Source organism: Streptopelia decaocto, assembly GCF_964273445.1.
Source record: "Streptopelia decaocto genome assembly, chromosome: 6".
Lineage (NCBI taxonomy): Eukaryota > Metazoa > Chordata > Aves > Columbiformes > Columbidae > Streptopelia > Streptopelia decaocto.
Window position 1 is genome coordinate 28,192,136 of NC_138660.1, and position 25,706 is coordinate 28,217,841.

Genomic DNA, 25,706 nt, shown 5'->3' on the forward strand with positions numbered 1-25,706 from the left:
AGAAACATTTCAACTGTAGTAGCACAAAACAGAATATTGCTAATGATGAAAAGCTTTGAAGAATTTTCATTTGGGTATGTTGTTCCTATTTAGAATGGTATTTATTTTCCACCAGAATTTCCTTTGGGTCAGAAATTAGATTACCAATTTGCAGCAGCAATTCTTTTCTTCCTCCAAACCGCTGCACCAAGATGGGGACATCTTCCTCCTCCAGAACACACCTGACAGGTCCCTGTGGGCAGGAGAGACGAGAGGGCAATTAGGAAAGGCTGAAGTAGTAAGAAAGATGTAAATTCTACAGAACTGTCCTCATAGATACAGTTTTTATACAGGGGAAAAGAGACACAGCTAGTAAGTGATCCCTTCTATAAAGATTATTCTCTTTTAAAATGATGATCATGACTGCTTTGTAAGTATGAACTATGTCTTGATCAACAGCAAAATAATAATAATATTCTTGTTCGTTCTTCTCCTTTATGTTCCATAGGCATTATTCAGCAAATGCGTGTTTGCTTCCCATTTGCTCCCTGCACGGTGCAGCGGTCACCACCGTGGAGGGTGTTGGCAGCACCAGAACCAGGGTGCACCCCGTGCAGGTCAGAGGGTTGCCAAGCGCTTCCTTTGCCTGGGCTGCTTGCCTGGCGGTGCTTTTGGGGCACGGGAATTTTGTATGATGACTGTGCTCCCTGCTAAACAAGTTTCTGGCGATGGGTTGATCAAAGCTGATGAGATGTAGCCCAGGATGGATCTTGCTTTAATACTGACAGCCTGATCAAATGGTTGATGTGTAAGAATTGTCGGAGTGGATCAGGCTGGTGCTCTGTTTGGGCTAACGGTGCATCTTGGACAATGCCCTTTTAGCTGCTGTTTGGTATGAATGTAAAAAAGACACATATCCAATGTAGGTTAATTAACTTCCTCGGTAAGATATGTGTGCTGGAAGAGGGGCTGTTTGTGCTGTGCCGTTGCAGGAAAGACTTGCCAAGTGCCATGGCTCCCAGTGTGGGTTCTGCTCCCCTGGAATGGTCATGTCCATATATACTCTGCTAAGAAACCACCCAGAACCAACTTCAGAGCAGATGGTCGCAGCTCTGGCTGGTAAATATTGCCACTTTTTAATATGTAGGTATGTCCCTGAACCATTGGCCGTACACATGCGTGCATGTACGTATGGTTTCCTTTTCTCAGGGAACTTATGCCGCTGTACTGGATATAGGCCAATCCTAGATGCCTGTAAAACCTTCTGTAAGGTAAGAAGTACTGGTGACAGGAGTACTAGATTGTGACCATTAGTATATATATATATAAACAATCAAGATTTTCATTAAGATAATCTCTTCCCTCTGTTAAGAGATATAGGTCTGAGCAAGGTGTAAAGTGGCCTAACCCATCACAAAAATTGATTAGCACAAATGAACTTGGTGTCCAGCCTGGCTTATGAAGAGTAATCTCAAGGAACTCCATGTGTGTTACTGTAGGTTAGCGCTGGCATAAGTAAGAGCAGAACTTGGATCAATGTTCTTAGTAATTGATCATATAATGCAACGTGTCAGAAGCCTGCAGTGAAAGAAATGGGAGAGGTAACAGTGGGTAAAAGGAATAATGCAGACCACCTATGTGTTCTCTCACAAGGTCAACTGAATTTCACATAGTATGAATTATTTTGTATTAAGGACTTCAACACCAGATGATTTTAGGCTGTTTTTTCATATCACTTCTTTTAACACGTAATCCTTCCAATTTAGCTTATTATTAAACTTCATCTAGAACTTTATTGAAATATAGAGAGACACTTACCAGCTTAAGCAGGCTTTAACTCATTGCCTTTCTGGGCAATATTTCACTAATGGAATATTTCTGCTTTAGAAATCCATTTGTTGTCAAAGGAAAGCAAATGGAAAGTGTTGCTTGGATCAGGATGATTCTTTGTTTGACAAGGAAGAGAAGGTAGGATTTGAAGTATTTTATGTGTCCTGTTTAGATATAAAACTTATAGAAAGAATATTGCATGGCTTTTTCTTGTAATTAAAGTAAATGCAGTATGCTCTGCCATTTTTATCCCCCGCCTTATTCACCTTACATAATACTATTTGTAAAATAAGATATTTCATTATTACTCCCAAGAAATATGGAATTATTTCTAAAAATCAAGGATTCTTTCTGTATATTTGTATGAGGAGGTGGTGATGTGGCAGACAGTTGGTATTAGGTAGTTTGGATCTCCAGTTCTTCAAGTTCAGGAATATTAATAGTCTCAGCTCTATTCAGTGATCGTCATATTGTGCAAGAAATCAGGAACCGGGTTAAATCAGTGATCACTGGTGATCTGGATGTAACCACTGACCTCTTAGGAATCTGACTGCTGGCTAGAGTCCGAAAAACTGCTGCGTTCTTAAAAAATCAGAGTTATGATTGTAATTGTATATGAAACCTCTTATTCATATGAATATTTGACTTTGCTCTCCGTTTTCTTTCAATAATATCTGATCTACTTATTTGCTTTTTGGGTACTGTAGGTTGGCATGAAACCAGCTCCTCTCTTGTAGCAGGAGCACAGGAAACCTGTGGTTAGTCTTCTAGTTACTTAACTCTAGACAGTCATTTGTGTTAGCAGGGAACCTCGGGAAACTATTGTGAACGCTTCCTTCACCTCAGCAGCTCCAAATGATGCATGATAGTTTAGCACCACATCCAAATGATAACAGAATTACTAATTTTCTACTGATTTTGGTGGGACTGTCATGGTTTGGCTATGATTTTTTCTTTTTGTGGGGGATGGGCTGTGGAGTTAACGATGAGAGAAATTCTTGGTCTTTGCTTGGTTTATGTCTTTTTAAGGTTTCCACCAGACTATTTTCAACAGATGAATTCCAGCCCTTAGATCCCACCCAGGAGCTTATATTTCCTCCAGAACTAATGGTAAATTTTGCTGCTTATGGCCTGTTCTTTAGCTCTGTCTTTTCCTTAGTCCACAGTTCAGAACTCATTCTGAAGTCATGCTTAACAGTAATTCATCAGAAGAAATGTCATAACATTTTAATATAAATCCAAAATTATATTACTTTTTTTTTTCTGGTGAGCTTATTGAATATTCACATAAGAAAAAGAATCATATTGGAAAAATGAATTTGCAGAGTCTGATATTAGATGAGGAGACAAAGAAGTAACCTAAACTGTGTTTCCAGTGCAGCACCTGAAGATACAAATGATTCCCCACAAACTGGATGTCAAACACTTTTTAACATTGGCAAAACAATGCATTTTCCCCATTTTGTGGCTTCATAGTTTTGTTGGCCTTTTCTGTCAAGACGTCAGCTTCGGGCAGCCACCCAGCCTGCAGAGGAGCCCCTGTGGGTACAGCGTGACAGACAGAAGCAGGTGAAATAAGGGCACTGGAACGGAAAGTGTCAGGCATCCTCAGTTGTTGACAGCAGTGTTTGCCCTGCAAAAACTGAAGGCTGTTTGCTTTGCATTATTGCCAATCTATAGATTCGAAGCCAAATTCTCTGTAACTCGCTGGCTGGTTACAGAGAAGGGCTGGTAACTGTGGGACAGGGCTGCTGACCAGTTTGTACCACTGCTAGTCCACAGGCTATTTCCACGTGATCGGCAGTCAGCGCTAGAACAGCCAGAAATGTCCTCACTTGATCTAGAAGGGGATGCTGCTGCCAGCGCCACTGGGCCCTCTGAGGAAGCTGACTGTGCAAACACCTCCCCAAGGATTTTTCTCACTTTTCTAACAGTTTCAGTGATTGCAGGATCCATTCCTACATGTTTTGCTTGGGAGCTATTTATTATCCATCTTGTTTATTAGCCCATTGGAATTAATGGAAGACTTTCCACTCATGCAGTCTAGAAATTTACCACTGTGCGAAGAGCCAGCGTAACAGTCCCATTTCTGTCCAATTTTGAGGGATTAAGCAGAACTGCCATTGTTTAAGAACTTCTTTTGACTTTCAGTCTAGTGTCTATTAGACCTCGCACCTGTCTTTATGTCTAAATATTTAAATCTGCCATATTTCCCAAACAGAGAATGGCTGAAAATCAACCAAAAAGAACTTTGTTTTTTCGCGGGGAGCGAATGACGTGGATTTCTCCTGTCAGCCTGGATGAATTAGTGGATCTGAAAGCTGCCCACCCCAAAGCACCTGTTGTGGTGGGGAACACCAGCGTGGGTACGTGTGCACATGGCTGGGGTTGCACTGTGCGTTCCTCCTCCTTTCTGCGATTTCATCCCTAAGCTTACTCTGCGCTCCATTGGAGATGTCATTATAGGAAATGTCTATTCCTCTCTGGTAGGGCCCGAGATGAAATTTAAAGGCGTGTTCCATCCAATTGTTGTTGCTCCTGCAAGGATTCCGGATCTGAATGTGGTGAAATGCACGGATGACGGTCAGTAGATTATGGCAGTAGATTATACCTCAATTTATATATTTAAGATAAGCACAGGTATTTTTTTTTTTGTTGAAGTTAGACTAGGTTTTAGTTTTTAAATAAATTCTATTGAAATTAGAAAAAAAAACTAGAAATAGATGTAAACTTACTATAATAGTCTAAATTAATTAAATATAAATTATGTTCTGCAAGTTTACTGCCAGTGTTTGTTCAAAACATCCATACATTACATAAATAAAGTACATTAATAATTTTGACTAGAAAGGCACTATTTTATAATAGTGACATTTTCATTATCTTAAAAATGCCCAAACGCATAACTACTAATATAAATACATCTAGGTTGTCTTTCTGTTGGGGAAAAAGAATAGCATATTCAATGTTAGGAGTGTTTGGGGTATTTTTTGCAAATACTACCTACCCATACCTTCGGAGAATAACTAGAATGTACAAATGCAAAGCAAGATCAAATTCTGATGAAAATCATGTTTAAAAATAGGAAGAGCCTGTTGAAAGCCATTTGAAGCTGACTCAACTTTGGGCGAAACATCACCTGAACATTTACTCAGTCACAGGTAGCACAAGGGCAGCAGCTGGAGCGGACAGCTGGAAGCAGAGCAGTGATTTCCCGTTTAGAAGTGGTGAGCTATTAGCTCAGTTCCATCATTTCATAAAGTTACCCTCAGTGTCCTGAAGGAAAGGTCACAATCCATTAATACGCAAAGGCGCTTCTCCTTGTATCTGCCCGAATTCCACGCGAGCAGCCCTCACTCTACATCTGAAGATGTGTTTTCAAACCTGGGCAATAAAACGATGCGCACGTTACACTTTCACGATGTTTTGGTTGCAGGGTTGACTGTGGGAGCTGCCTGCAGCCTCTCGCTAGTGAAGGACATCCTGACAAATGCAATCTCAGAGCTGCCTGAAGAGAAGACAAAGGTTTTCCGTGCTGTCTTGCAGCAATTGAGAACTCTGGGAGGAGAACAGATAAGGAACGTTGCTGTATGTTGTGCATTACTTGCAATAACAATTGTAACAAATTGTAACAAATGTGAAATTGCTTCTGACTATATGTAAAATTTGCATTTTTAATTCTGTTTTTAGCAGTGTATTTTCTATCCATGCATCTTTGAGCTTTCGATAGATATAAATTTATGGGTAGTCTGCATGGTATGTTGTCGCCTAACATAAAAACCTGAAGGTGATGTGCCTTAGGGGTCAGTAGTGGGACCGGTGCTATTCAGTATATTCATCAATGATTTCGATGAGGGAATAGAGTGACTGTCAGCAGGTTTGCTGGTGACACCAAGCTGGGAGGAGTGGCTGACACTGGAAGCTGTGCTGCCATCAGAGACCTGGACAGGCTGGAGAGTTGGGCGGGGAAAAATTTAGTGAAATATAACAAGGGAAAGTGTAGAGTCTTGAATCTGGGCAGGAACAACCCCAGGTTCCAGTATAAGTTGGGGAATGACCTATTAGAGAGCAGCGTAGGGGAAAGGGACCTGGGGGTCCTGGGGACAGCAGGGTGACCATGAGCCAGCACTGGGCCCTTGTGGCCAGGAAGCCAACGGTACCTGGGGTGGGTTAGAAGGGGGTGGTCAGTAGGTCAGAGAGGTTCTCCTGCCCCTCTGCTCTGCCCTGGGGAGACCACACCTGGAATATTGTGTCCAGTTGTGGCCCCTCAGTTCCAGAAGGACAGGGAACTGCTGGAGAGAGTCCAGCGCAGCCACCAAGATGCTGAAGGGAGTGGAGCATCTCCCATGTGAGGAAAGGCTGAGGGAGCTGGGGCTCTGGAGCTGGACAAGAGGAGACTGAGGGGGGACTCATTCCTGGGGATCAATATGGAAAGGGGGAGTGTCAGGAGGATGGAGCCAGGCTCTTCTGGTGACAACCAGTGACAGGACAAGGGGCAATGGGTACAAAATGGAACACGGCAGGTTCCGTTTAAATCTGAGAAGAAACTTCTTCCTGGTGAGGGTGGCAGAGCCTGGCCCAGGCTGCCCAGGGGGGTTGTGGAGTCTCCTTCTCTGCAGACATTCCAACCCGCCTGGACACCTTCCTGTGTAACCTCACCTGGGTGTTCCTGCTCCCTGGGGGGATTGCACTGGATGAGCTTTCCAGGTCCCTTCCAATCCATAAGATTTTGTGATTCTGTTGTGGAGAAAGGTGACATAAATTTATTTTTTTCAAGTCCTTAGGCGGAAACATCATCAGTAGAAAATCAACCTCAGACTTGAATCCTGTTCTGGCAGCCAGCAACTGTTTGCTCAGTCTGGTGTCGAGAGGTAAGCACAGCCAGCCCGCCTGTGGTGGTGCCAGAGGTGCGGGGAGAGGGGAAAGGCCAACGGGGAGCAGTTGGTCAGGAGCCCTTTCCCAACCCTCATACAAGATCACACCTGCCAGAGAAGCCATTTGCAGATGAGGAAGATGTCAAAGGTTCTCAAGTCGAGGGTAAGCTGTTGAAATTATTGGTGAATACGAGCTGTGCGGTGGCCTGGAGTTGCATGCTCCCCTTCTAGATGGCTCATGTCCTTTTTTCCTCTTGATCCAGGCAGAGTGCATCTTGCCATTTCAAACCATGTCATACTCCACTCTGCACCCTGAAATACACGCTCTTTAAGGGGTTGTTCTGAGCCAGGATTTCTTGGAACAGATACACAAAACTTTGTGCGGTGTGATTCCCTGACTTCTTCCTGCGTACTTTGACATTGAGATGAAAAATACCCGTCAGGATGTTGTTCTGACAAGTGAAATTACAAATATTTGCATCTTCTTAACAATTCTAATGATGTGCCTACGTATCTGAGTGATGAGTAGGATCACTGATGGATATCTATTTCTGTCAACCTGGCAGAACTTTACTGCTGGGAGAGGGTTTTGGCTATTTTCACGGATTTTGCATGTATTTCTTTACCAAGCAGTAGTCAGTGAAACACAGGAAAAGTGGATTGTGCAAGAAAAGGAGGTTGCAGAGACACTATTAGTTCTTAGTATTTATCTCAGATCACAGTGTAAGAGAAAATGCACCTTCCTACATCCTGGCAGGCTCACGGGTGGGACTGGACAATGATCTTTATGTGCGGAAACCAAGTGTGTTCTAGACGGAATTGAAAAGGCAAAGATCCAGAACTGCCAGTGATGCTGTTCCTAATAATGTTATTTTTCAGATTCACACTCCATCAGAAAAAAATTTGTTTACTAAAGCTTTGCTGTCACACAATTTCCATTTGAGGAATGCAATTTTAATGCTAAATTATATTCTAGGATTAACAGGTAGCAGTGTAATCATCACAAGTAACACGAAGAAAATGATCTTGCTGTAAAGCAGCTAGTCTTGAACTATTGTGTGTATAGAATGTGAGGGGAGTAGTTTAATACATGAACCTTTTAAAAATGGCACATCAGATTATCTGGTTATAGAGAGTCTTGGGATAGGTCGGGGTTACTGCAAGATAAATATTGTCTAGTAATAAGAAATCATTTATTTTAAAATGCAATGGACCCTTTAGGTAGCATGTGAAAAGTACAAAGGACAGAAGACTAGGAAAAATACACTTTGGCTTAATCTGTCACATGTGGTTAAATTCCACACTGGGGAGTCACCGTGGATTTCGATCTGTACAATGTTTATGCCTCTATGTTCTTGCAGAATGACAATGCTACTTGCCAGTTGTGTTCCTGGTACAGTTGCAGTCCTACCAACGTAACTCCTTGAGCCAATGGAGCTTCTTTAATTAATGAAACCAATTATATCTGTTAAAATGTTACATTTCCAGAAGGCTTGCTAGCTTAATATCAGCTTGCTAGCTGATATTGGCAAACCCAATGTAGCATAAATTGATTTTAAGTGTTCAAAGGGCTCCTACAGATTTAGGTTCCTCACAGAACTTGGTCCTCTTCCCTTTTGAAAATCCCATCTTTCATCGTATGTATCATTTTTTTACTTCCCGTTCGGTTATTTCCTCGTTCTGTATGTTTTAGAAGGAAAGGCAGTGATGACAGCAGCTGCAGAGATTCGGAGCGGATTGGCAGGAGTGGGAATGGGGTCATAGTGCCATGATCAGAAGGGAGGATTTTGGAGTGGGGATTGATTACTGGGCACTTCCTTAGGACTCTGTTGTTATGATACTGTGGAAGATGGAGCAGTCATTTGTATTTATAGAGCGTACCACTGATAATTTGTTAGGTAAACTCTGCGGTTATTATTTACTCAGGAAGGCTGCAGGTGTTTCTTGCCAATTAAAATATGATTGATGTATGTTAATTGAACAATTATACAAAAATTTCTGCATTTGTAATTTTTTAGGAAGAAAGCGACAGGTTCCTTTGAGTGATATTTTTGCAGACGGAGGTGGTAACGATACCATCATGCCAGAAGAGATCCTGGTCTCTGTCCATATCCCGCATTCTAGGCAGGTAAGGTACTAGTTTGTTTAGATTTCCTTTATACAGAGTTAAAGGCTATTAAATAAAGAGCAGGAGGGGGCATAACCCCTGTGTTTAAAGTAACACTGTTACTGCTCACTCCCTGAATTCCTTACATTTGATCCTGTGCCCTACTATCTCCCAGTTTCAGCCAAAAACACAACTCAGCAGGTAGTTGGTGGTATGTAAAGAGTGATATTCAGAGAAAAGTTGACCCTAAAAAGATGAGGGCAATAGCAATTGAAGGAAATTGAACTTGTGTTCATCATTTTTTATTGTCTTGCTTCACATAGTGTCATAAAGTTCTGCTTTCAGATCCTTACACGTCTGCAGGTTACCACTTCTGTCTGATCTTGCTCAGGGGGAGTATGTATCTGCCTTTCGACAAGCACCGAGACGGGAAAATGCTCTCCCAATAATCAACGCTGGGATGAGAGTCCTTTTTGAAGAAGGTACAGACATCATAAAGGATTTAAGCATTTTCTGCGGAGGTGCTGTCTCAACCACAGTCTCTGCAAAACAAGCCTGTGGGACACTTATCGGAAGGTACAATTTCTCTGCCTTCTCTGTATCTCTGAATAAAGGGACTTGAAGAACTTGTAGCATGGAAATACAGAAACACAACAACCCCCTGCAGCGCTCCAGGCTGGGCACAGAGTGGCTGCAGAGCAGTCAGGCAGAAAGGGACCTGGGGGACTAATGGACAGGAAGCTCAACATGAGCCAACAGTGTGCCCAGGTGGCCAAGAAGGCCAATGGTGTCCTGTCCTGTATCCAAACCAGCGTGGTCAGCAGGACAAGGGCAGTGACCCTTCCCCTGTGCTCTGCATTGGGGAGGCCACACCTGGAGTATTGTGTTCAGTTCTGGGCCCCTCAGGTCAGGAAAGAGATTGAAGTGCTGGAGCGGGTCCAGAGAAGAGCAACAAGACTGGGGAAGGGACTTGAGCACAAGCCCTGTGGGGAGAGGCTGAGGGAGCTGAGCTTGTTTAGTCTGGAGAAGAGGAGGCTTAGAGGTGAGCTCAGCACTCTCTAGAACTACCTGAAGGGCAGTCCTAGCCAGGTGGGGATTGGGCTCTTCTCCCAGGCATCAGCACTAGGACAAGGGGCCATGGGCTTCAACTCTGCCAGGGGAAATTGAGGCTGGAGATTAGAAAGCAATTCTGTGCAGAGAGTGGTCAGGCATTGGAATGGCTGCCCAGGGAGGTGCTGGACTCACCGGCCCTGGAGGTTTGTAAACTGAGATTGGACGTGGCACTTAGTGCCATGATCTAGTCAAGGGACTGGAGTTGGACCAAGGGTTGGACTGGATGATCTCTGAGGTCTTTTCCAGCCCAGTCGATTCTGTGATTCTGTGAAAGATTTCACTTGCCTGGCTGGTGCCACGGGTGTCCAGGTGAATGATCTGGACAAGCCTTAATGATGGCTTTTCAGGAGTCTGCACGTGGATGTGACTCCATGTGAAGTGTGCAGAGGCACGAGAGGTGAGCTGAGGGGTAGGTGGATGAGGTGCATGCAGTGAACTGTGCACCTGAACCCAAGCATTGGGAATGGATGCTCTGTCCCATAGGTTCGATAACACCTGCTCTCAGTGCCTTTGAGTCCTTTGCTTTGGCTGCAATAGAAAAAAGTTTGAGAACTTGAGATGCGCCCAATAAAAGTCAAGCCTTAATCTTTTCAATATCTCTTCATCTACAAGGTCCTAATAATCTGTGAAGTTAATCCCTGGCATTTCCTCCCACTTGGCAGCATCTTTCCAAATAATAAATAATTCAAGTAGTATAAAACCATTTATCTAAACAGAGTCCCACTGGAATGTTTTACCATTTAATATGCTACTAGTTCACTGGTTGAAGTACTCATTATTTTTTGCTGCTTTACGTGATTAAATTTATTCTAACAGATTTATATTTTGATAGGGTTGTGTAACTATGGAGAGGTAACCAGAGACAGCCTTTTCAGAAAATGTAACAACTATCCAGCATGAATCAGATCCCTTGAGAGCATCTGCAGCTGGCATCAATACTATTATCTGCTTCTCTTTAAGTATAGGAGAGTATCTGCAGAATGGCGATCATCTCTTAGGCTGTTCAATCAGCTTTAAAACCGCAATAGGTCTTACTTGTTTATTTATTTTAAGAAGCTGGCGTAGCACTCAGTCCCATTCACTTAAGGGACCTCATTTCTGTGAGCAATGTAGACCTATATTTTTGCTTCATTTTGAGCAGGATTATGCCCGTGGTCCATGTACAAATGTATTCCTGCAGTTTGTGTTTATTTTGTCCTGGTCTGATTGTAGCCATTATTCTTCCCGACAGACACTGGAATGAACAAGTCTTGGATGAAGCTTGCAGACTCATTCTTAAAGAAATTGCTCTTTCAGGCTCAGCCAGTGGTGAAAAAGCAGATTATAAGAAAACTTTGATAGTCAGTTTCTTCTACAGATTTTTCCTGGAGGTGCTGCAGTCATTAACGACAATGGTAAACGAGTTGTCCATGTCTGCTTTTGCGCAAGAAAATGAAAGTTGTTTGTTTTGTGTTGTTTTTTCTGTGTGTTGATGCTTGTAATTTGTACAATGCGCTAAACATTGTCTTCGGGGCTCAGATCTACAGAATAACATAAGCTCGCCAAGAGACTGATGCAGAGATGCTCATTTCATTTTTAGGTGCTCAGATATCTTTACTTTGGACATCAGGCTTTAAAAGCATTGAGTAATGTTAGTGCAGCAAAGTATCGGTATTGAGCTCCCAGACACAAAGAAAATGTACATGAGGTCTTACTCCATCTGTCTGTAGTTCAAAACATAAATGGAGAGAACAGAAATTAAGGCTTTGGAAAGCAGCCCTAGTTGTTAAACCAGCCCTCCTCCTTGTACCAGTTGTTGATTGAGAGAGGAGGACTCTAAAATTTCACTTCCCATTACATTCCAGGTGTAATTTACTTATTTTTGTCTTAAATCTGTTCTTATGAGGAAAAATCTCCCTTTTGCCTTTTTGTTCTGCGTTCCTTCGAGCTCTTTCCTCTGCGTTACCATTACCAGGTAATTTACTGTTAGCAGGAGCGATCCTGTGCCCGCTCTGATCAGAGCCCAGAACAAAGCTCTTCTGACGGTCCCTGCTGTATGTTGCTTACTTTAAACAAACATATTTGTTGAATCCCATATATTTCTAACTATTATTTAGTGAAATCTCAAAACTCTACCATGTTTTCAAATTGTTATTTTAGAGCCTTTCTCGCTTGTGATAATCTTGAAGGAATTTCCCGTTTAAAGAGTTCGTATTTGGTGATTTCAGTTGTTAGCTTTTTAAAATTGGAATGTTAAAAATGTGAGTTTTAGCAGGAATTCACTTCCTTTTCAGGATCCTTGTCACTATCCTGGCATACCTGTGGAATATAGGAGTGTCCTACAAGATTTCAAAACCAAAATGCCCCAGAGTATCCAAATATTCCAGGCAAGTGATTTTATTCTAAAATTATTCTGTGCTTTATAAGATTTGATGAAAACGTCCAAGTCTATAGCTACAACTATAGTGTTTTTGTCTCAAGATACACTTTTCTTAAGATCTCAGAGGGCTCCTAGGCCTGACTGTAGGTTTAGGAATCAGGGTGGAGCTGGGGTTGGCTGTCTGATCCGAGTACCAGGAGTATTGCAGAAGTGAGCGCAGAGGCAGCACAGAACCGGTCGCATTTCTGAGCTCACCCTTGTGCCTCCATCACGATGGGGTCTCCTGCAAGGATTTTTGGCATTTTGGTAGCCTCAGTACACAAGTGAAACGTCAAGCTTTTGAAAACCTAAAGAAAATTCCAATGCAATCTGGGTAAACATATTTTTTTTTCATTTTCAGATATTCTTTAGAATAACATTTTAGCTTTAAATACTTTAAATTTGTTCAAGTTGCTGTCTTTGGCTTCCTTCAGAGTTGTCATAAAAAAAAAAGACACTACAGACTTAGAAAAGGTACCAGGATCAAAATAATTAGTTCTCTATGACTTTTAGCAATTTATTACCCAGCTGCCAGGAAGTAACTAAACAACAGAAATGGAAACTTTGTTGTTCAGATCAGCTGGCACTGAGCAACAGAAATTATTTAGAAACCCAAAACAATTGTTTTCTGTCTAATTTTGCAAGTCCCTCTGTTTTTCTGGAGTGCTTCATCTGAACATTATTAAGCTTTTTAAGGTGGGGGGAAAGAATGCATGTCCTGAAAGAGAAATACCTGGTCATTCTGGTAGTGGAGAAGTTCACGTGGTTTGGCTGAGATCCCCATTTGAGGAACCCGAGACACTCAAGTGAAAAATGCCTGTTCTTGGCCTTGGGTGACAGCAGACGAGGTGCCAGAAAGTGCAGGAGGTACAGTGTGTAGACAGAGCACTCATGCACTGGAAGCTATAGAAGAAAAAAGGCTTTGAGTTGTGAGCAATTAACTAGTTCTAAACGTAGAAAAGGAAAAGGTTTGTGTGAACACTTACCCAGAAATTGGAAAAGTGTGCTGGAGGTCGGCAACAATTGGCAAGGCAGAATTAACGGGCAACAATTAACTTTCAAGAAAGAATGAGCAAAATAATGCTAAGAAGGCATTAAATTCATACACAGGTGCAAAGAAGCAAAATTATTAAGGAAATATTTAAACAACATTTTCTCACTGATTTATGTTGATCAGTTGCAATCTTTCAGCGAGGAAGACAAATCCCAGGAATCACTGCAAATAACTCCAAATACAACACAGGTAAAATACAGAGCCAAATCTCCTGAGACAAATTTGGAAAAATATCAAAGCTTCATTACACCAATCAGTAAAGGAGGAAACTGTCTTGAAAAAGAAGTGCTGTTTGTATCGCTTTGATGTGAGCAATTAAGGAAAAAAATGCAAGCAGACCAACCTGTGCAATGCTCTCAGGAGGCCCCTTAAGAGAAGCAATGGGAGAGATCCCCAGGAGCAGCAGTCAGTCTGTTTCCAATACTGAACAGAAGATGATAATAGGAACAGTTGTTCCTTAATCTGATTTTCTGATTCATAGAAGAATAACATGACTATTATTTTTTTAACTGTTTGGGGATGGGGTGTGTGTTTTTGACTGTACAGGACATAGACCCGAGTCAGTCTCCCCAGGATCCTGTGGGACGGCCCATTATGCATCAGTCTGGGATTAAACATGCCACTGGTGAAGCCGTTTATGTCGCTGACCTTCCCTCGGTGGACGGGGAGCTCTTCCTGGCTGTCATCACTAGTTCCAGAGCTCACGCGAAGATTGTGTAAGTGTTCAAAGTGTGTCTGAAGAAAGTGTTATTATGAATTGTTGTCTGAGATGTTTAGAGCAGGCTACAACATTGCAGCAACAAGGTAGCGAAGCTCATTTGAGGCCTTAGAAGAGAGGAAGATGGGAAGAGGATTTTATTGGTTTTATGTATGTTTTTATACTGCCAAGACACACCTATTCTAGCAGTTTGTTCAACACTCAGGCACCAAAATGCACATAACCCAGTTGTGTGCCCAGCATTCAGGCACCAAGATGTGTATTCAGATGGTCTGGTCAGGATTAATTGTGATGATGAGGAGGACTGGGACTGCAAGCTGTAGAATCCTTGTCATATTTCCTGGCTGCTTCGTAGGTTGGTGATAGTCTGCTGGGTTTGGATGGGCTCTGTTTGGTACCATCACGGAGCTGACATCTCCCCCATCTCTGTGAGTCACCAGGATTTATTCACTCTCCTTTGTCTTCTGATCCTGGTGTCCAGAGAAGATGCCTGTAGCTGTGCTGGGATCTTGATGTCCTGCTAAACTGGATGCTGTCAAGACGTGCTGTTCTTATAGACCTTCTTCTGTTCCTTCTGATCCTTCTACACCCACGCATTCCCATTCATTCTCCATTTATATTGGACTTGCCATTTCTCTTATAATTTTCTACATGAACTCTCCATTTGCTGATGCTTATTTGGATCAGTTTGAGATCTGTGTAGGCTGTGAGGTCTTAGAAACTTGCAGGTGTAGCATCATCATCGTGCGGTGCTTTGTCTTCAGTCAATGCAGTTCAGGCAGTCTTATGGGCCAGCGATATCCCTGTTGCATCTGGAGTATTTCCTAGAAGCAAAGCAGAACAGTAGAACTGTGAATTGCCTTTAACCTGCACCTCTTCCCGTGCCGGAGATAGAAGGAAAAGACACGTGTGAACCTACGAGGAGGTCCTGGCAGCACAACAAGCAGCTCTGTATTGTGTTCCTTCCCCTGTGCAACACCTTGTAAAACGAACAAATTATGCTTCTCTCTTCCCATATCCCAATCAGATCTATTGATACCTCAGAGGCTCTGAAAGGACCAGGTGTGTTCGATATCGTAACAGCTCATGATGTACCAGCTACAAATGAGTTTTACTACTCCGATGATCCAGAGATTATATTTGCAAGAAACGAGGTATAACTACAATCTCTTTTTTTTAACTGATTTTGTTCCTTTTTATTTTTTTCCTTCAGATTTTTATAATAAAATCATACTTTCTGACTCTTTGATTTCTGTATTGTGTGTACATGAGGGAATCACTTTAGGCATATAGCAAGGTAAATTCTTATCATTTTTTCCCCACTCTCTTTTCAACTTCAGAATAGCTGATGCGCATTATATTCTGCCTAGAGAAAAATAAATAAGTCAGTAGAATACTATTAAACGTAACAAAACCATCTGAGTTGTTGGAAAAGTATATTTCATTGAAAATTAGGCTCCCAAATCACTTATCCATTTTTTAAATGGTGTTTTTGGTTGATTCCCCAGTCCTGCTGGTATTTCTAATGATTTGTTGGATGATCTAAAAAATGCAAGGATCCTAAGTCAAAACAAAATTCTAGAAAGGAAACTTAAATAGTGGTTACGTGAAAGAAGAATATCAGCAGCACCTGTGGGAATGACTCGAATGTGTATTTCACAGGTGATTTGTGTGGGCCAGATTGTCTGTGCTGTGGCTGCAGATTCAGATGTTCATGCCAAACAAGCAGCTGCAAAAGTGAAGATAGAGTATGAAGCGCTGGAACCAGTGATCTTAACAATTGAGGTACCAATAATTTCTTTTTTCTTGCCCCTTTTTTTTCCCCTATATAAGCAATGGAAGAAGCAGTTCAAACTGTTCACTTGCTTTTTAAACATGATTTGCTAAGGAAACAAGGTGAATGCAAACTCCAATTAACCAATCTGTCAGTCTCCCTGTAAATAACTTTTCAACCTTTTGGATAATTTTGACCACTAGGCAACAGTCTCAAAGGTATTAAGGTCCCACAAGTTCAGTAAAATGAACATAAGAATAGAAACTGGCTTAAGGAGAGAAGCCAGAGAGTGGAAGTCAATGGTGCGGAGTCTAGTTGGAGGCCAGTATCTAGTGCAGTGCCTCAGCGGTCAGTACTGGGGCCAATATTATTCAATATACTCATTAACGATTTGGACGAGGGAATAGAGTGACTGTCAGCAAGTTTGCTGATAACACCAAGCTGGGAGGAGTGGCTGACACTGGAAGCTGTGCTGCCATCAGAGACCTGGACAGGCTGGAGAGTTGGGCGGGGAATAAACTGATGAAATTTAACAAGGGCAAGTGTAGAGTCCTGCATCTGGGCAGGAACAACCCCAGGTTCCAGTATAGGCTGGGGAATGACCTGTTAGAGAGCAGCGTAGGGGAAAGGGACCTGTGGGTCCTGGGGACAGCAGGGTGACCATGAGCCAGCACTGTGCCCTTGTGGCCAGGAAGCCAATGGGACCTGGGGTGGGTTAGAAGGGGGTGGTCAGTAGGTCAGAGAGGTTCTCCTGCCCCTCTGCTCTGCCCTGGGGAGACCACACCTGGAGTATTGTGTCCAGTTGTGGCCCCTCAGTTCCAGCAGGACAGGGAACTGCTGGAGAGAGTCCAGCGCAGGGCAACAAAGATGATTAAGGGAGTGGAGCATCTCCCTTATGAAGAAAGGCTGAGGGAGCTGAGGCTCTTGAGTTTGGATGAGACTGAGGGGTGACCTTATTAATGTTTGTAAATATATAAAGGGTGAGTGCCATGAGGATGGAGCCAGGCTCTTCTCGGTGGCAAACAATGACAGGACAAGGGGTAATGGGATCAAGCTGGAACACAGGAGGTTTCACTTAAATTTGAGAAAAAACTTCTTCCTGGTGAGGGTGGCAGAGCCTGGCCCAGGCTGCCCAGGGGGGTTGTGGAGTCTCCTTCTCTGCAGACATTCCAACCTGCCTGGACATGTTCCTGTGTAACCTCACCTGGGTGTTCCTGCTCCCTGGGGGGATTGCACTGGATGAGCTTTTGAGGTCCCTTCCAATCCCAAACATACTGTGATACTGTGATAAAAGAAGAACCCTCTTCTTTTGTAGCTTCCAGTTAGCTAATCAATGTGTTTATATCGGCAGAATGATCTACTGATTATCTATCTTCAGCATTTTGTGTCTCTTGTCAAGCTAGCAAGCCAAAAAGTTAGGCTGGAGACATAGGAAATGTGGAGGGAAAGCAAAGGGAAAGGTGTTAGGGATGTAGAACATTTTAGAAGTGGGCTGTGGGATCCATAGGGAAGATGGATTGAGGCGGGGCTGATGAGACGTGTGGAAGTGAGGAGCTCAGGACACGTGTGCAGGGAAGCAGCATTAGTTCTGGTAGTCACTTTACAGCTTGTTTCCATAGCGCACGTGGTGTGTAAACAGAACCGTCTTTCTGGTGTGAAAATAGAAGTAGTTTCTTTTTAACAACTGGTAGATTTTACGAATATTTCACTACAGCTGAAGCTCCAATTAAGTCTGATTAGAAAGAGAGCAAATCGTACTTGATAAATAGATTCTGTTTTTACCTAGTCCTTGTGATTTCTTCCCCTCTTAGTGACATCGCTCTTTGGACAATAGGGTTGCAATCTTATTCTGTGCTCTCTTGGTCGCTCGCTAGATGTGTGAGGAGGAAGCGCAATCTGAATAAACTGAATGTGTTTCCTTCAGAAGCTGCTGCCATCAGTAACACCAAACACACCAGGAATTAATTGCTGTAACTGAATACACAGACTTATCTACAAGGACAGTAAAGGGATGAAATACGGTTGCTCATTGACTTGATAGCTGGTGGTTTGAATCTCTGAAGAGAATGGCGTTTATCCTGAGAGCAAAATGCCACAAGAAGCTGAGAACCTTTAAAATACTGAAATAGGAAAAAACTAATTCCCTTTTTCTTCACTACAGGAAGCTATAAAGCACAACTCGTTCTTTGAGCCAAAAAGAAAATTAGAACAAGGAAATGTTGATCAAGCATTTGAAACTGTTGATGATATAATTGAAGGTAAACTGCAGAATAAGTTTGGTGAGACGTTGTCAGTATTTGGGTTTGTCTGTCTGCTATTTCAGTCCCAGTTCGACCTTTTTTCCATATAGCCATTAAGCCTGAGAAAGCTCGTGGTCAACTGGAAGAAAGTGTGATTAAACCTGCTGGTCTTGTGGTCCTGCTGCTACTTCAGTCTCATGCTTTGTTTAATTCATCTCTGTTTTATTTAATATTGTCACCACTTGTGGGTAATATCGTGTTACTGTTAATCAAGTTCTGTTGCTGCCACTGGAACAAGACCAATTTAATCCTGCAAGGAGTTTGCTCTATTTCGCACAAGAAGCATCAGAAGATTTGACACTCATTACCATAATTTACATGGTGATGGGCAGTTCATTCTTTCCTGGTTCATTTCTTCTGTCCTTTTCCCTCAGTAACACGTGTGTTTTTCTCTTTGGGTCAGGGGAGATTCGCATTGGAGGACAGGAACACTTTTACCTGGAGACTCAGAGTGTGCTTGCTGTTCCAAAAGGAGAGGATAAAGAAATGGATGTGTATGTATCAACACAGCATCCAGCGTTTATTCAGGTAATACAAAGCATTCTCAGAGGAAGTGGCTGAACCTGCGACAATAGAGCTTTTTAAGTTGGGTTTACAGATTCATCTGAACAGTTTAGAAGCAGTAGGAACGTGAAATTGCACATGTGGATTATCCAACAACAACTGCTCTGCTGCTGTATCCTGATAAACACTGACCACTACACCACGAGGATAAGGGGGAAGGAAAAGTCGCTTCCTTTGAACAAAGTACCTCATGCCCCACTGTTGTAGGCATGAAAAGCTCCCTGTGGAGTGCCGAGGCTCCTCCATCCCCGTTCGCTTTCCACTGAGGCGAGGAGCAATCAGCACCCTGCGGAGTCACGGTCTCTGAGGGTTTGATGAGTTGTAATAGCTGGAGGTGAGACTGCTGCTCCATGCCAAAATGGGAATCATAGAATGGTTTGGGTGTGAAGGAACCTGTAAAGATATCTAATCCAAGCCTCCTGCCGTGGACAGGGTTATCTTTCACTAGGTCAAGTTCCTCAAAGCCCTGTCCAACCTGACCTTGAACACTTCCAACGATGGGGCATCCACAACTTCTCTGGGCGACCTGTTCCAGTGTCTCACCTTTTGTCCAATCTAAACCTATCCTATTTCAGTTTAAAACTGTGGCCCCTTGTCCTGTCAGTACAGGCCTTTCTGTTTCTTATAAGCCCCCTTTATATATGGAAAGGCCGCTGGAGCTCTCTCTTCTCCAGGTGGAAGAGCTCCAGCTCTCTCAGCCTTTCTTCACAGCACTGGTGCTCCAGCCCTCGAATCATTTCACGATGGCAAATGGTGAAGCAAGCGCTGACGTAGCGTATGGCCTGCATACGCTCTGCAGTAGCTGTGGTGCGTGAAGCTGAGAGCATTGCAGACTCAACGCTGGCATTTTGTGTTCAAAGCCCAGTTCAGCTCCTTTCGTCATTCCTGTTATTATTGTATTGCCAATAGCCAAGCAGCATTAAGAACTTTGTGTTTGAGCAAATGATGTGAAGCAAGAATGTTTCTGACACTAGCAAGCTGTAGATTATTAATAAACAAGTTTTATTTGAATTAAAAATTAAAATCAATTTTATGATCTTAGTAATAAAAATAATAAAAACTGTATTCTAATCCCTTCTTACACCTGAAACTTCTGACTGTTTAGGTCATGAAATCCAAAGGTGTTACTCCTCACTTTTGTCCATGGCCATTTCACAGTCTCCAGGGTAGAGATTTTAAATATGAACACTGCTGAGTGTTTGTTACCTTTTTCTTGCTTTTCAACCTAGTGTAAAGGAAAATTATTTTCATCTGATTTCAAACCAAAACGGTTAGAAACATCTATGGAATCCTTTTCTAGAAAAGGTTTTTATTTCAGAACCTAACTTTTAGGCTTGCTTTGTGTTGGCATAAAAGATCCAACCTGTTTTTACAGGAGATGGTAGCTGCGAGCTTGGGCGTTCCAGCCAACAGGATCATGTGCCATGTTAAACGAGTTGGTGGAGCCTTTGGTGGGAAGCTCCTGAAAGCTGGTTTACTGGCGTGCGTTGCTGCAGTGGCAGCTAACAAGTAAGTGTGGGGGGTATATGGGATCCAAAGAGAAAATGGGCTGAACAAGTTTTGCTGTTTGGCTCAAATGCTTTCTCCTTTCCCAGAGTCACAAAAATCCTGACTATTCATATTTTGTAAGACCATTCAGTGCATTTCTTTGTTTTGTTTTGCTAGCAGCTCCAGCCCCAACTAAATTAATGGGACTTGGAGAAATCAGTACTGGTATAGGCTAGAACTGTTGTTGAAACAGTGAGCCTTTCAAAAGGACAAGTCCCGAACTGCTGACAGCAAAACGTGATGTTGACCATCCAGATGTGAACCTCCCTGGCACAGCAGGGTGCGGCAGGACGGGTTCATGAGCAGAACCTCTTGTAAGAACAAGGAGTTCTAGTTCAGTCTCCACATCTTTCACACAAAACTAGCTTTAATCTGTTAGATACGATGCTTTTGCTAATACCACTTTAGGTAGTTTAGGAACCTTAATACGTAAAGCTCCATCCTCCACCCTCCAAATTTGGCTGGACAGTATTGGCAACTGTCTGTCAGGGGTTAGTAGTTTCTTTTATAGGCATAACTGATTTGCTGCAGAACACACATCCAGCTGCATCCTGTCGTAACTAAAATGGTCTTGTAATCTGAGTGGCTCGTTCAGTGCATTTCCCTTGGCACTGCTGTCACTGTTGGACAAACTGCTCTGGATTATTTTTAGCCATGTTATCTGTGTTTTGGATTAACCAGGCCATGCTAGAAGTAATCATTTTGTAGTTTAAACCATCTTTTTTATTGTTAGGATTTCATTTTACATCTTATATACATGTTTACAAAAGTAACTATTTAAAATGGTATATGCATTTGCAGACTAATTTTCATCGTTTATTATTGTCCATGTTCTGGTTTTATTCAAAGGGCATCCTATTTCAATACAATTCTGAATCGCTAAGAGGCGAGTATTTCTTGCTTAAGGTTGAGTGCTACCTGCTGTTAGCTCACTTAACGTGGTTCAGTCTTAAACACTGAGATACCCAGTTCTTCAGAAGAAGTTTGCACTGAGTTGTCTTGTTGGCTTTCAAGAGATGAAGTGAAAATTCTGACAAGATTATAAATGCAAAAAGAAATATGAACTCCGGACATAGATTTAAGCATATGTTTAAGCCTATTAAAGTTAAATTTAATCTAACTGCACGTTTTTATACATGGCTAGATCTGGATACATGATGAATAGCCATCTTGTTAATAACATCTCTTATTTTGACTGAAATTTGGCTTTTCTTGTGTTGATTTAGAACCAGCAGAGCAGTCCGTCTTATTCTGAGCCGAGGGGACGATATGTTAATCACTGGTGGCCGACATCCTTTTCTTGGTAAATATAAAGTGAGTGTCACAAGAATTCAGTGAAAAAAATACACGCCCATATTCTGTGAATAAGTATTTCAGTGTTACTGGTTAATATTGGTTCTATCAATGAAAATGAGTATGATCACTTTTCAAATAAAACAACTGGCTAGGGAACCAAGAGACAAAGTTGCTGTACAGCCCTTTCTCTGCTTCTGCCTCTGTCTCTGCAGGGGTTTGTTTTGATTTTTCTGGTCCCTTTGTGTCATTTTCCTTCTATATTAGTAGCTCTTTCTGTCTGTCTTTCTGCGAATGGGATGCCAAACTAGCTCAGGCTTCTGCAGAGGTTTATTTGAAACCGCCCGTGTGGTTGGGTTCACGCAAAGGAGCAGCCAGTTATTCACAGAAACAGTGTCATACAGGAAACCTCACCCTATGGAGGAAGTTAATCTCTTCCCTGCTCATGCACTGTCATCAGTCATAACTTCGTCAGGACAAATTCTGCCGCCTTTTCCATCTCTGCGACACAGGAAAAGTAAGAGAGGTTTTATCAGATGCTTCCCTTAAGGTGCAAAGAGAGATGTGGGACAAAGAGAACATTTCTTCGTTAAGAAAAACAAATGTCAGACTCCGTCTACCAGACACTGTTCGTACTGTCAGAGCAGGATTTGACGTTCCTACATGACACACGTATCGCTCATCTCAGGCAATATGCAGGAAGCCACTGGGCTTCCCTGCTGCCTCCTCTCCAGGGGGCTGACGGTGCTGGTTATCAGCTGTACCTATACTGGTGGCAGGTGGGAAAGCCAAGGGCTCAGGAACACACTTTCATTCTCTCTTGCCCTTCTACGGTTTCACCGAACGCCGCCCAGAAATCCATAGTGCAGTATGACCCTGATTGCGTGGGTTACATTCGTTTTCAAAATCTATAAGCACGGAAGAAAGGAATGAATGCCAAGATCTAAACAGGTTATTGTTGATCCTTCTAGGTTGGCTTCATGAATGATGGTAGGATCAAAGCGGTGGATGCCCAATATTACATTAATGGAGGATGCACCCCTGATGAATCAGTCGTGGTAAGGATTTTCTAAGCTGATAGATCTTATAGGGCGAAGGGAAAATGCTGGAGGCCGAATCCCCTTGCCACATGAATTGTTAATCATATAGCTGTTTGATGTAGGGACTGTGCCTTGGTAGAAGATCTACACACAGTGCTTTAACCTTTCCTTGTTCGGTTCAGTGAAGCGCTATACTGCTTCTTGATATTTTTCTACACATTCACTTCATGAATGGTTTATCAGGCTTATTTTCACATTATAAACTTGTCAACTATCAATGTATTCCTTTTAATATACATATTGCATTTATGCCTGCTGAAAGCCTTATGTCTGTCTACAAGGCTAGAAAGACCTTTCTTAACCTTCAGAAAATTCATACTGATAGCTGACCTGTTACCGTCTCCGTGCATTTCTGTACTGGGTCTGTGGTTTTTGTGCTGAATACCTCAGTTCCTCACTTATAGGTCTTCAAAGTATAACACGTTGCTTGGTTTGCTATCAGTCACTGGCCGTTTGTGTTTGCATAGGCTATTGTAGCTGTAATTGAAACGTGTGAGGTTACTGCCCCTCACCTGCTTGTCATTGCCCCAACTGTGGGTATTTTCTGGGCTCTCAGATCTGTCAGTGCAAGTGCCCAGGGTATTGCTGCCTAGCGTGGTTCTGAAAAATAACCCGGGTTAGGAACAAATCCATGATCAAAAGCATGAACTTTAATGCAGATCACATGTCAGAACCATCTCAAGATGAAGTTCTACAATGATCCAGTGAAGCTGGACCTGGAGGCAGTGATAACCAGCTGAGAAGCCTTTCCATCCAATTCACCTGCAGCTGGAATATCCCGTGATAACAGCCTAACCTCCAACATCAATGACATCATTAATGACATCAATAACCAGTGCTCTAGCTGTGTGATTCCTTTTGATCCAATTAGCATAGCGTTAATAATTCAACACTTTTAAAAGCAGAAATGGGTTTATTTGAAATAAAATTATAAGCTTTACCCAACTTACAGCCACAGCCCAGGTTTATTTTCTGGGCCAGTGTGATTTACCTCGGTGTTCCCAAGGAAGTATTGTGGGATTTATTCTTTCTTCTGTGGAGCGCAGCCGTAGAGAGGGTCGAGGTGCTTGGTGCTCATCCCAATAATGACCAGTCTTCCAGTGTGGAAGCTGAACTCCAGTAATCTGCGCTTCACTTAGTTATTGTTCAGTTAGCAAAAAATCATGTATTTTAATTCTCTGTCATTGCATCAAGATTAGAACAGACATTTCTGGGAAGAAACTTTGGCGTAGCTAAGAGTCCTATTGTAACAATACGTTGTATTCCCTCTGATTTATACGTAACCCTTTGATAGCTTCATACACACTCTTTCTCTGAAGTTTGTAAAAGTTGTGGTCATAATTTAAAAAAAATACATTTAAAAATAACATTTCAACTTGTACTTCATAAGTGAAAAAATAGCTCAATTTGCAGTATCTAATATGGGATTTTCCTTTTCTTGTGTTTTTGCGTTTGTCACGTGAAATGTCTTAAAGAAAACTGTAAGAACCAGAAGACACAGTAGACTGCAGTACCTATTCTTTCTGGTGGAACTAAACCACTAACTGTGAATTCCCATAGGACGTGGCAATTACAGAAACATGGTGGGACAGTTCACATGACTGGAATGTGGTCATGGATGGCTATGCCCTTTTCAGGAAAGACAGGCCAGCCAGGCGTGGTGGTGGAGTTGCTCTCTATGTGAGAGAGCAACTACAATGTACTAAATTCTGCCCAGGAGCAGATGACGAGCGAGTTGAGAGTGTATGGGTCAGGATCAAGGGGCAGGCTGGCAGGGCTGACACTGTTGTGGGTGTCTGTTACAGGCCACCAGATCAGGCTGAGGAAGTTGATGAGGCCTTCTATGGGCAGCTGAGAGTGGCCTCACAGTCACAGGCCCTGGTTGTTGTGGGTGATTTTAACTTCCCTGATGTTTGCTGGAAGGACCATTCAGCCAGCCAGCCACAGTCCAGGAGGTTCCTCCAGTGCATTGATGATAACTTCCTCATGCAGATGGTGGAGGAGCCGACTAGGAGAGGTGCACTGCTGGATCTCATCCTCACTGACAAGGAGGGTCTGGTCGAAGCAGTAAAGGTTGAGGGCTGCCTGGGTTGCAGTGACCACGAGATGGTGGAGTTCAGCATCTCGTGTGGCAGGAACAGAATAGCAAGTAGAATTGCAACCCTGGACTTCAGCAGGGCTAACTTTGGCCTTTTCAAGCAATTGCTGGGGGAAATCCCATGGGCAAGACTGCTTGAAGGAAAAGGGGCCCAAGATAGCTGGGTGGCATTCAGAGATTGCTTCTTCCGTGCTCAGGATCAGAGCATCCCCACACGTAGGAAGTCAAGGAAGGGAGCCAGGAGGCCTGCGTGGTTGAATAGGGATCTGTTGGGTATGCTCAAGCAGAAGAGGAGAGTTTACAGGTCATGGAAGCAGGGGCTGGCCACTTGGGAGGAATATAAGGCTGCTGTTAGAGGATGTAGGAAGGCAGCTAGGATAGCCAAGGCCTCCTTAGAGTTACAGCTGGCGAGAGGGGACAAGGACAGCAAAAAGAACTTTTTCAAATACGTAGCAGATAAAACTAATACCAGAGGCAATGTAGGCCCACTGATGAATGGGGTGGGTGCCCTGGTGGCAGAAGATACAGAGAAGGCAGAATTACTGAATGCCTTCTTTGTTTCTGTCTACTCTGCCGGAGGCTGTCCTGGGGAGCCCTGTACCCCTGAGACCCCGGATGAAGCCAGGTCAATGGAGGAGTTTGCTTTAGTTGATGAGGACTGGGTTAGGGAGCAATTAAATAGTCTGGACATTCATAAATCCATGGGTCCAGATGGGATGCATCCGCGGGTGCTGAGGGAGCTGGCTGAAGTCATTGCTGGACCGCTCTCCATCATCTTTGCCAAGTCTTGGGAAACGGGAGAGGTGCCCGAGGATTGGAGGAAAGCAAATGTCACTCCAGTCTTCAAAAAGGGCAAGAAGGAGGACCCGGGTAATTATAGACCGGTCAGCCTCACCTCTGTCCCTGGGAAAGTAATGGAACAGCTTGTCCTTGGTGCCATCTCAAGGCGTATCAAG

General features: G+C 42.9%; 1 protein-coding gene across 2 annotated transcripts in view; it reads left to right on the forward strand.

The window, feature by feature from the left end:
* Positions 1 to 25,706, forward strand: part of AOX1 (aldehyde oxidase 1) — a 42,858-nt gene that overhangs the window by 3,250 nt on the left and 13,902 nt on the right. The window contains exons 4-24 of one of the 2 annotated variants that reach the window (XM_082055352.1): positions 488 to 596; positions 972 to 1,098; positions 1,189 to 1,250; positions 1,867 to 1,947; positions 2,839 to 2,919; positions 4,031 to 4,175; positions 4,300 to 4,392; positions 5,246 to 5,397; positions 6,587 to 6,680; positions 8,702 to 8,811; positions 9,182 to 9,366; positions 11,135 to 11,297; positions 12,177 to 12,269; positions 13,902 to 14,071; positions 15,101 to 15,227; positions 15,736 to 15,858; positions 18,009 to 18,105; positions 18,551 to 18,675; positions 20,087 to 20,220; positions 21,486 to 21,573; positions 22,524 to 22,610. In XM_082055352.1, the coding sequence (XP_081911478.1) occupies positions 488 to 596; positions 972 to 1,098; positions 1,189 to 1,250; positions 1,867 to 1,947; positions 2,839 to 2,919; positions 4,031 to 4,175; positions 4,300 to 4,392; positions 5,246 to 5,397; positions 6,587 to 6,680; positions 8,702 to 8,811; positions 9,182 to 9,366; positions 11,135 to 11,297; positions 12,177 to 12,269; positions 13,902 to 14,071; positions 15,101 to 15,227; positions 15,736 to 15,858; positions 18,009 to 18,105; positions 18,551 to 18,675; positions 20,087 to 20,220; positions 21,486 to 21,573; positions 22,524 to 22,610 (2,446 nt within the window). The remainder of the gene's footprint in view (positions 1 to 487; positions 597 to 971; positions 1,099 to 1,188; positions 1,251 to 1,866; positions 1,948 to 2,838; positions 2,920 to 4,030; positions 4,176 to 4,299; positions 4,393 to 5,245; positions 5,398 to 6,586; positions 6,681 to 8,701; positions 8,812 to 9,181; positions 9,367 to 11,134; positions 11,298 to 12,176; positions 12,270 to 13,901; positions 14,072 to 15,100; positions 15,228 to 15,735; positions 15,859 to 18,008; positions 18,106 to 18,550; positions 18,676 to 20,086; positions 20,221 to 21,485; positions 21,574 to 22,523; positions 22,611 to 25,706) is intronic. The other variant, XM_082055353.1, reaches the window with a different exon arrangement.